The sequence below is a fragment of the Ctenopharyngodon idella genome, chromosome 23 (genome assembly GCF_019924925.1).
Source record: "Ctenopharyngodon idella isolate HZGC_01 chromosome 23, HZGC01, whole genome shotgun sequence".
Classification (NCBI taxonomy): Eukaryota; Metazoa; Chordata; class Actinopteri; order Cypriniformes; family Xenocyprididae; genus Ctenopharyngodon; species Ctenopharyngodon idella.
The window spans coordinates 1360718-1372956 of record NC_067242.1 but is presented as its reverse complement, the minus strand read 5'-3'; the positions used below and the strand labels follow the sequence as shown (position 1 = coordinate 1372956).

Here is a 12239-nt window from a genome sequence, read left to right as displayed (position 1 = left end):
GTCATGCTGAATAATTGCTGATAAAATTCATACAAATATATCATTTTTATTATAATTTTACATATCTTTCTTATTTTACATGCAATAATTCAGGAAGGAAATAAGATAGGAGGAAAATTTTGCCTTTTTGAAGTTTTAGCCTCTTTGTTTAGCCCTTGATGTCCACTAATGGGCATTTTTAAAATCGTTTCCCCATGAGGAATATCTCGAGATCGAAGCAATGGATCATGTTGATGTCTGAACTCATTTTAATCCTGAGAATCTGCTGTAAATAATGCTGTGTTTCTACAATCTGTGCATGTTTCATGAAGTTATGAGCAAAAATGCCACCTGAAATCTACATATTTGTTTTCAGCTATCGCTGTTTTTGTTGTAAACTCAATGTGTGCAGACTTATTAGAGGGTGAAAACAACACAACAGGAGCATGTTGGAGGCATGATCTGAAGGTGTAAAGTCTCTAGTTTTGTATGCAAAAAGAATTATTGTGCTACCTACTTGGTTTCAGTTTCTATTGGCTCTTAAACAGAGACACAAACCGGAGTGCCAGTGCTCCTGTCGGTCATAAAGGGTTAAACAAAAAGCTGAGAAAATTGTGTTTTTATCAAAAACTACAACGTGCATAAGCAATGCTTTTATTGCTTCTCTCTTTCAGAAGATGCATAATGGCGCCCCCTACCGAGTAACAGTGAAAACATGGATAGCCGGAAAATTCCGTCAATGGTGGGGAAAGAGTTAATGTTGAAAACAGTTGTGCCAAGTTAATATATTTGTGGAAATTGTGAAAAAAAAAAAGTTTATTTGATGAATCGAACAGCATTTATTTTAAAGAATTACTGTCACTTTTAATCAATTGAATACATGCTTGCTGAATAAGTATTAATTTCTTTTTTTTTTTACTTTTGAAGAACAGTGTAAGTATTGAGGAAAAAAAAAAAAGTAAGTGTTACACAGGTAACATGACAGCGCTCACCTTCTCCTGCGCTGAAAATACAGCCGGATGAGCCACTGCACCACAAATGGCCAGATGACGGCAAACGCCACAGTTCCAGGAGACACATCAAAAGGCCACCAGGATGGCTTCTGTAAAGTGTAAATAACAAGGATAAATAATAATAATAAATGCAAATATGTCAGCACTCATTCTATGGCAATGGCATAGTCACATAAAATGAATTAAAATGATCTGGGACTGGCCCTTTCTATGAACAGGGTACAAAATAATATTTACATGTATGACACTTCAGCAAAGCGACTTACACTGCATTCAAGATTTTATCAGTTTATGCATTCAGTGGGAATCGAACCCATGACCTTGGCGTTGCTAGCTCTCCTCTTTAGCTAACTCTTATAAAAGCAGTTTATTATAAAGACTCTACCTTCTTAGTTTTATGTACAGGTGGAGACAGGTAGTCTGATGGCAGCGCTAAGGATCGGGCCTGAGAAGAGGAACATCAAAAATCAAAAATGTTATATTTGAGATTTAATCTGTGTTATCTTGATGTGATCAAGCTGACGGTTTGTGACCTGCGCGGCTGTCAGAGCTTCTAGCGTGTGCAGCCTCTCCAACACGCTCTGCATGTCCTCCTGCAGTCTGGCCAGAGCACAGATGATCTGTTCGTTCAGATTCTCCATCACAGGTCCACCCGTCCCCCAGCGCTCCCCGTCTCCCCCACTGCCCTGCTGCGGTCCTGCTGACCCGGAGCCAGGCGCAGGTGACCTGGACCCTGAAACACAGGAGAAACATCTGCTCAAACAACATTCTGTAGATCATTGACAGATTAGAGAAACAAAGTTTACTTGAGGACTTCAGCTCTGTTCCAAAACCTACACGTGACGTAGGCGGAAGTACCGACCCAGTGTTTACAAAGCGAACGTGCAAACGGCCTTTAAAACAACGATGTTGGAGGAGAAAATGAGATGGAGTTTTTCTGTACTTCCACCTACGTCACGCGTGACCTTTTCAACGTGATTAAGTAATGCGTGGAGCATCGCAGAGCAGTGCGAGACGAGCATTTCTAGTTAAAAAATATATATAAATGATTTTTTTTTTTTTTTTTTTTTAGAAAATGTCAGATGGTTTCTCTAGATAAGACTCTTATTCCTCGTCTGGGATCGTGTAGAGCTCTTTGAAGCTGCACTGAAACTGACATTTGGACCTTCAACCCGCTGAACCCCAGTGAAGTCCACTATATGGAGAAAAATCCTGGAATGTTTTCCTCAAAAACCTTCATTTCTTTTCCACTGAAGAAAGAAAGTCATAAACATCTTGGATGACATGGGGGTGAGTAAATTATCAGGAAATTTTAATTCTGAAGTGAACTAATCCTTTAACAGCCAAAGCAAATTTTTCCAGAAAGTCACACCAGTTCTTTCTTTGATTTTGCCTGAAGTGTATCGCAGCTTGTACTATGCTGTTGTAATGCACCATCCTAAAGCCATAAGTATACTTTGGTTTTTACACGTGTGCTAGTGTATGTGTAAAGTGTTGTCAGTTTGGTCATCAGCTCTTAGCAGCGTGTGTGGTGGAGGGAAGTTCGCTATCAAACTTCTTAAGCGAAGAACAAAAAAGAACTTCATCATGAGTATATCAGGGCCTTATGCACACAATAAAAGCAAGTTTTGAAACAGAGCTTATATATGATCGCTACTGTTTTTGGCTGCTAGGTTTTTACCTCTTCCCCTTCTGACCACAGAACTGTTACTTCTATTCACAGGAAGTCCCTGTCTCTGAGAACCTCCTCTGCTGCTCCGTCCGTCTTCTCCACCATGCTGTACACCTTCCTCCCGTTCCAGCAGCTCCTCCTGTGACCTGACCTCCTCTGTGGAGGACAGCCTGCTGTGCCTCTCCTCAGCCACGTCCAGTGAGTTGTTGACGTGTATCTCCGATCCCTGGTGTCCAGGAACAAAAGCACATGCATTGCTGACATTTTGCTAGAATTCTGCCGAACATACGCACTGAACGTTCTTAAGAACTTCTGCAATAATATAATCCAGCTGGAAACTTCCGGTGAAATGTCACTTGTTGGTGTGTCGGTATCTTCACTGTCCTGAGGTAGCTTTAACAGCATCAATAGTGTAATGCTTAGTATATAATATGAATATAGTCACTTAAATAGTCAGACCTAGTGTTAATTTAGTTATTCAAACGTAAGATGACATAAAAAAAATTAAAAAAAGTTGTGTCTCTCAGTGTTCCTACTCAGCAAAATTCAATTTCGACCATCAAAAGCATCAACACACTGTAAATGAAAGATTTATTGTGCACTTTAGTTAGATTCGTTGAATAAAATGTGAGTTTTCACAAGTGTGCTGAAATCATTGATCTTGCGCTGCTCTGACTGACAGCTTCAGTGATTATAAAGAGAGCGCGGTGCTTTCTGTGTAATTCATTTACGGGTCATTGACAAATAAGGTTTTTTAAGTGTAAAAAATATAAACATAATGGAGATAATTAATTTTGAAGTTTTATTAAGTGTTAAAGAGATTATGTGGTTTTTATAATCAATTAACACCTCTTTTGTCATTTTTTTACAAGGAAAAAAAAAAAAGTCATATGGTTTAACCAAAAATTTTAGTTTTACCGAATGACACTTTTGGTTTTACCGAATGACGATATTTTCAAACAATGCTAACAGGCTGATATCTAGCTAGCAAAAGGACAATTAAACATTTTATATTTAGTACAAGTTTTTAAAATATTACAACATGATTTATAGCGGTTGTACCGAATGACCTGATGTTTCGGGTCATGCGTATGATCAAGAGAAAACATGAATTTTTCAAATAGTTAAGAGAGAGTTAGTTACTTTGCTTCATGACCATGTGGTTCTTTGTGGTTCTGTCTGAATGATGTCACATTCTGTCACATGATATTGACCACATGACTTGATCCAAAATGGTCCCTTAATATTGGTTACTCCGAATGACATCAATGGAATTCATTTTTCCGGACATTCTTTCTCATAACAAAGCAACGACTTCTACACAATACAATTTTATATATGATGTTATAAAATCATGCCAGAATAAAAAAATATATACATTTATTACATTTTAGGATATTTTAATCACAAATGAAATGGCTGTATTGGTCTTTGGACGGTTAAACCAAATGACCTTTTGACACTTCAAAAATAACTTCATATGTAGCAAAATATAATTAAAACCTTTTGGATTCAATAAAAGAGATCTAGTTGTACTATCTTACATACTTTGGATGTCATATCTTTGTTTTTTATTATTATTAAGGCCTTTGGACAAAAAAAATTACCCGTCACGTCACTGAACCTCACAAGAAAAGTTATTGTTTTTCATGAGATGTTGTGAGTACTTCATACTTCACCTTGACAAAATGTATTTTAAACCTAGTGATTTTAAAATGTTTAATATTAAAAAGCGAAACTAAGTGAAAAACTATTACAGGAAATGGCTAATATGAACCAATAAATGCTCCTCTGCCGCCATCTGATGGTTATAATTAATGTCTTTTTAATTTTTAAATAAAAGTGTTTTCTATCAAATGTTGCATTTCCTACATCTTGAAACGTTCATCTCAGAAGGATGAACAAATAATGTTTTTGGTCATCACATTAAGAATAACATTTGAAGTGCTGGAAAATGTTGCGTGTGCGTGTCTAATTACAGACACCGCGTTTCTTATTCAAACGTTCCCTTTAGCTTCGTCTTTATTGCAATCAATAAAACTGGTTTATTGGCAAATTAGGCAAGTGTGATAACTGCATTAAAATATAAATACAGCATTAAAAAGTGAACCATTGATGGTTTTGTGTCGATGTACAGCGAGTACAAGCTGGCTTAACGAAAACCAGGAAGTAACCATGCACATGGTCAATATGGTCAAATTTGCATGGACGACATCCGATATTGGGAATTTAACTTGTTCAAGTTGGCCAACAGAACGCTGTTTGGTCATTGCTTCACTATTGACAATAGATAATAGCCAACCTTTGTCCACAACATTTTGCTAAAATTTCACGAATGTGACCACACCTGTATCTTAACTTCTTAGCATAAAGTAAATTATGTTTAGGACATGAAGCGTGAACTGGAATCTGCTTACTTCTTCTCCACCGAACTGGTCGATAGAGTCACAGTACACCTCGCTGTCCGAATCACTGGCCACATGGTGAGAACTGGACACATCTTCTGTTTCATATGCAAGACATTGAGTCTTTAAAAATTTAGGTTCAGACAACTACTGACAGTGTGTTCAGGATCTTACTTTTAAAATAATGCATCAAGTCTTAGTTATGTTGGTAACTCTTTTTCCTCACCTTTGATGTGTCTGTTGAGCTCTATGACGTCTCCGTCATGGTTAATGCTTTCAGGGTCTTCTTCCGACTCTTGCCTGTTCAGATCAGACACAGACCCGTGTGTCCCATTGGTAAAGACCTTATGTTGACCGACATTACCGTTCGATACCGGTCCTTTAAGTCTCCCTGTAGTAGCCCGCTTTCTTTGATTGTGAGGCTAAAAACAACAAAGATGTTGAAAAAGCAAATGCATTAGAGTAGCAAAACTGCTCACAATGCTGTATGGTTGCCAAGGCACTAAAGGGACTGACCCACAACAATATAGCATCTTTTTAAAAATTACCTTTTTTCACCTCTTTAACCTCCTCTTCTTCGTCTTTCTCCTCTTCTTCCTCCTCATTATCATCTTCTCCATCTTCCAGCTCGATTGATTTAGTGTTTGGCGTTTCTGCTGCTTTGACAGAGTAACTGTCCAGGCTGCCGTTCATCTCCATTGTCCTGATGATGCTTTTTGTGACACTTTTGGGTGGTGACGTTAGCAGGCTCCCGAAGCCTGGCGAAAACAACAAGATGATGCTTTGATATGCACATGACAGGCACACTTTCTGAAAGCTCTGTTCTATCAGGAAAGTAAACACTACGACCCTGTACAGAACCCAGCAGTCTACACTAATGACAGCAGTGACTGAACGACTGAGGCGTCAAAGGAAACTCCTGGACTACGGCACTATGAACTAAGGCCACTGGGAGAACACACTGATATTCACTTGCCTTCAAGTTGCCTAGCAAATCTTTCCAAGCGGGCTGAGCGTGAAACAAAGGGGTCATTAGTTAATTAATGTAAACAAGATGTTATAATTATTTACATAAATTCTACAGTTTTTTTTTTTTTTTTTTGAAAGAAGTCTCAGCAATGCTCCACTTATTTGATCGAAAAAAAAATTATATTTTGAAATAATTTAAAATTATTTTCTAAATTAATATATTTAAAATGTAATTTATTCCTGTGATCAAAGCTGAATTTTCAGCATCATTACTCCAGTCTTCAGTGTCACATGATCCTTCAGAAATCATTCTAATATGATGATTTGATGATCAAGAAACATTTATTATTATAAATATTGAAAAGAGTTGTTCTGCTTCATATTTTTGTGAGAACCATGATATGTATGGAATCCCAAACCTACCAAAATAATAAATAAATAAATACATAAATAAATATATGAAGAAATGTAAAATGAAAAAAAAAAGTGTTTTTACTTTTTTTCCTTATGTATAATTGTATTTTTTTCCACATTTATTTATTTATTTATTATTTTCCACTTTTATTTATTTCCACATTTATTTTCTTAATTATATATTATATAAATGTAGACATAAATACATATATACATAAATAAATGTGGAAATGAATAAATAAATGAAAAAATAAAATACATGTGGAAAAAAATACAATTATACATAAAGAAATAGTAGTATAAAATACTCATTTATTTATGTATTATGTGTCCCATCAATTTAATGTGTCCATACTGAATAAAAGCATCTGTTTTTCAAATCCTATTGTATTAGTGTATACAAATATGATATAAGATTAAATGTAAATATATACATTTATAATATATATGCATTATTTTCTAATGATGTTTCTTCCTACGACAATGTAATTATTTTAAAAATTCAGGCTTTCTACACATAACTGACATTTTTACACAAATGAAACTGATAACAGAATTGCTGTGAACAATTTCTTAATTTGATGTGATGTTTTTACAATTTGATTCATAACAGAAATTTTAAGAGGAAAAAATATATATTTACATTAAGGATATTAAGCCTAATTTAGTAATATATTTTTTGGCATTGTGACATTTACATGACAGTTAATCACATTTTCCTTCAAAATTCTCATTACCATAACCCAAAAAATTGAATGCTGAAAATGTCTGGAATTGTGAAAACCATGTTTTTTTGTTTGTTTTTTAATTGCATAAATGATAAAATGATTATTGACTAGATGACATCCAGACTCCACTGGTGACCATATAAGGACTTCCATTTCCATTTTTCGTTTGAGTGATCTGAACCATATATTTCCATAATTTTCATACAATTTATAAAGTAGATATCCTATTCAAAAGTAGTATGGCCAGTTTGGCAGCATTTCATTTAAATTCAATCTCTAACAAACATAAAACACACGGAAAGAACACAGACGTGAGCTGTAGCTCGCCGCCGAATCACAAATGGAGAATCTATCTTTTTTTTCCTTTTTTTTTGGGCAAAATAACATTTTTGTGAGATTGATCTGAGAGGGCACTGTCGGTCAGTTTACCTGTGCTCAAATCTGACACTTGCGTTATCTTCCTCTTCTCATCCACGAGCTCATAGAACGGTCCAATGACCTGCAGAAGCTCCTCGACCTCGTTCGTTACAGGCATACTTTCCAGAATCTGTTCAGCAAATTTAAAACTGAGTTACAACAGAGCTGAAACAAAAATAATTACATCACATACTACAATCTCAAACACTGCTAAAGAATCCAAAACATAATACCAGTTTCAAGTCATCCACGTAGGCCGCCATCGCCTCCTCTTTTGGCATTTCCCCAAGAGAATTCCACGCATCCCTAAACACAAACACCAGGAAAGAGTCAGTGATAAGCTTCATGTCAACACTGATGTTATCAGTATCTCTAGCAGCAGTTTGCACGTTTTAAAGCAACTCACAGGACGAATGTATAAAAGATGGAGGAAGAAAAACAGCATGAACCATAATAAAATAGAAAAAAGTGTGTTGCTCAATGAACCATCTGACTCTATCGGCTACATTAAACACTTTCGACAAAGATTTTTTAAAAGTTTTTGCAGAAGTATGAATGCAGAACTTTCAGAGTGATGTTTCAAAAAGTTACTAATAATAGGAATCAGATGTTACTGATACCGATTTGTTATCTCACTGAACTTTCAACGGAACAACAGTTCACTTTCAGTAGATCATTGACCCTGGTCTAAATCATGTAGACCCAAAATGACATTTACAACTTCAGTTGTTATAAATCTCAAATGTTTTGGAGCACAGACTCGTGCTTGGTCTCTTTTTAAATTACAGATTATTGAAGAAATGAAGAAAAAATTATGAAAGTCAAATAAAAAAAAGTTATAGAAGTTTATAAAAATGTAAAATATAATTTTAAAAAAAAATATTTTATATAAAATATATATTTTACAAAACATGTTCGACTCTAAACCTGCAAGAAAATCAGGCCAAAGTTGTGTTCCAAATTTTAGTTTGATATCTCAAAATATGAGCTTTTAGTTAGATTTTGTTTGGGTGCAGTACCAAACTTTTCCACTAGATGACAGCCAGACTCCATTGGTGACCATATAAGGACTTTTGAGTTTGAATGACAGGTGATGTAACCAATCATAACGCCGTGATATCTGACAAAGCAGTCAGGGGAGTTTGAAGATTAAAGTAGGTGGACTTGAACTTGAAAAATAGTGTGTACTAACACCTTTCCTTGGTTGAAACAACATTCCTTCTGATGTTCATTCATGTTTATTTGATGAGAGATGATCGGTTCACGAGCTGTTTGAAATAAGGCACCTCAGCGATCTGTCACGACACATTAAAGAACCACAAAACGGTATTTATTGTTTAAATTTCTTTAAAAATTATACAATTTGAGACTTTATTTCATATCAAAAGTAACCTGCTCTGTCTTGTCTCTCGACACGTCCTCTTTGCTCCGCGATATATTTTTCACTGTGTGAGAACATGATGTGTGGCATGAGAGCAGCATAGCTTGTCGGACATAGCAACAGTAACTAAAGGAGGAGGGTCTTTTTGAACAGTCAATTCCATATATGGTTTGAGAATTCGATCTCTAACAAACATTATATATGTGAAAAGAACACAGAAATGTTGCTGTTTGAGCATAAACAACAACTGCAAAGTTATGACGCTCAAAGTTTAATGCTAAGGATTGCTTTTTAAACAGCTGGTAGGGAATACAACTTCCCGGGTTGGTGACCTCACTAACCCTAAAATTTACATAAACCCCGCCCCCTGAGAACACACAGCAAAGGGGGTGAGGCCATGTTGGGCTGCTTTAGAGAAGAGGAAGAGTTGTTGTCATGCCGTCATTTTATGCCGGACTGCTTCACAAACGAGAGTCAATTCAACGCTGGATTTGCACAAAAGATTAACATGACGGCACATGCTAGTGGATGAGTTGAATCAACATAAATTTATCCACTAACCATTCAGGAATGTCCAGTTTCATTCTAAAAGTTGTAACTTCTTCCTGAGTCTCTCCATCAGTGTCGACTCCGGTTTGATCAATGTAAGTCTGAACACCGTTACTGACAATCCTCATTTTGGCTGAGTGAGATTCTCCAGCTTTGTTGCTGTTGAGCGACCGAAGCGTGAGCTGTTAAAGCTCCGCCCTCTTCTGGAAAGGGGGCCGGGAGCAGCAGTTCATTTGCATTTAAAGGGACACACACAAAAACGGTGTGTTTTTTCTCACACCCAAGTAGGGGCAAATTTGACAAGCTATAATAAATGATCTGTGGGGTATTTTGAGCTGAAACATTCTGGGGACACCAGAGACTTATATTACACCTTGTGAAAAGGGGCATAATAGGTGCCCTTTAAATATATAATCGCAAACGTCCCACCAGTGAGACGGTGACATTTAAGGTGAAGTATGCTATTTTAGCATCAATATTAGCACCAAGTGGAACTGCACAAATATTGACTGATTTTTACTGATTTACCAAACGCTCCCTGTTCCCCAAACTCACACCACTGGTTGAGCCATAAACTAATGTGAAGGTGAGCTCAAGCCAACAGAGCAATGTTTAAACACTTTAAAAAGTAAAATACTTTTATTAAATTGGTATATTAGAAACTATTTTCAACTTTTTTCCATTTTCAACGTTCTTTAATGTGTAATGTTGCTGTTTGAGCATGAAAAAGCTCTGCAAAGTTCCAGTTCTTCTCTATATCAGTGTTTCTGAACTCCCTGAAACGCCTCCATTGTAGTCTTGAGTTTTCTTCACAATATTCCTCATTTAAATAATTAATATGCAGAATAAAGGGGTTGAGTTAGTTAGTAGTGTGTTGAAACTGGTGGTTATGGTAAGAGGCGGGACACTTCCCAAACACCAATCACAACACACTGCTCCAGCCGACCAATCAGAGCACATTGTGCTTTTCAGAAGGAGGGGCTTCATAGAGACAGGAACTAAACAGAGCGTTACTGACAGACTGGGAAGAGAGGAGCTGAACAATGGAGAATATGTGGGGAAAAAAGTGTTTTTTGAACGTTCAAGAATAAAAACCTATTCAAGTACACCAAAAAACAAAATCAAGACTGTAAAAAGGCCAAAATATGGCCTCTTTTAACATTTATAGCTAAACATTTCAGACCATTTCAATACCATTTGGCTTTGCCAACGGGATCCCAGAATCCTGGTCGGGGGATGTTGCAGGGACCTTGTGTGGCTTGCTTGTAGTAGCTATAAAATTTCAGCATCATGTCATTGGAAGGCTGAAATGAACCTGATTGAGGGAAAAAAAAAACATTAAATCAAAAAATATATAATCCAATATTAGATCTTTTCGAGAAAAAAACAGCATATTGGTTTGGGGTAAATGAACTCTACACAGAAATTCCATTAGCATGTCTTTAGCATGTTGTCATATGGCAATAAATCACGTGATGCTACATCACCAATCACCACACATTCACCCTGATGAGGGCTAGTGGTACACACGACCTATTTCAGCACCTAAACCCAGCTGAATGTAGGCTAATCGCGTTGACCATAAAAAGCCCGTGATAATTTGTAATTTAATTATACTGCGGCGATCAAATGAAAGTAGGTGAGGGGTCGCGTGCGCCGCTGCAATAACACACTGTGACCAATCTACTCACCGTTTGAAGGCAAACTTTGGATCACTTTGACAGCAGCATTGAACCTCTGCTCGTAGACTGGTTTGTTGTCACCCTCCATCATGACAATCTAACCGCTACAGCAAGATCTGGATCAAACCTACCAGCAAAGTTACATTACATATAAACCGATTAATGTGACAGTAAACCTCAGCTGCTCATTACAAGTTCATAAGACTGTATATATTATTCCGAAAGAAGTAAACAAAGCCAAAAACAACCCATTATGTCCCGACAAATCCTGAAGGACAAGCAAGACATGACTGAAAGTGCACCGAATACTATTTAATGTGATATTTCTATGTAAACTTGCATTAGAAATGATCAAAACGACGTTAAAAGCACGCGCATTTAATACTTTACCATTTGCTGCTCTACCTGCTGTACTGGAGAGACTACGACCTCATGAATACGTACCTGACAGTCAACATACGAAAGCCTTCCTTCATGTATTTACTGGGAATTGTAGTTTCTTTGGAGAACGACACTGCCGAAGGTCTTGCGACAACGGTATTTTATTCCTACAAGTACCATAAGTCTTTACTTTCACGCATAGCATTCTGGGTAATGTAGTTCACCAAGGTAAGCTTACCCAGGGGGTTTATGACATAAAAACCGTACCCGACTACTAATTGTAAAACTGCCTAGCAATATTTTGACGCATATTTCTAAAGAAACATATGCGTTTAATAATTCTGTGCGCAATAGATGCAAAGGTAACACATGCAACACTTAATGAAACGCATAAAATCTTTCCGACCCTCGTTACTAAATGAATCGTAAAACTACAAATCCCAGCGTTCCATTCGCTCAGCAACAACTGATAGGTGACGCTGTGACGAAAGCGAGGCCGTGGGGAAACTGACTCGTTTCATAGAATCGGTTCTTTTGAACGAACCGAACCGTTTAAGAGAAAAAAGTCACTGATTCTTTTGCGTCAATACGTAATTACGTCACCACGTGTCCCTGACATCCTGGCATTTCATTTTTGTTAAACCACATG

General features: G+C 36.8%; 1 protein-coding gene across 1 annotated transcript; it reads right to left on the bottom strand.

Moving 5' to 3' along the window:
- Window positions 1-967: 967 nt before the first annotated feature.
- Window positions 968-11643, bottom strand: acbd5a (acyl-CoA binding domain containing 5a). The gene is given in 13 exon segments (XM_051882916.1): window positions 968-1081; window positions 1378-1437; window positions 1526-1725; window positions 2674-2890; window positions 5082-5167; window positions 5296-5472; window positions 5474-5491; window positions 5618-5827; window positions 7610-7727; window positions 7831-7903; window positions 10722-10842; window positions 11219-11336; window positions 11600-11643. Coding segments are annotated over 12 exon segments (1473 nt in total). The 5' UTR covers window positions 11298-11336; window positions 11600-11643.
- Between the last annotated feature and the right edge of the window lie 596 nt (window positions 11644-12239).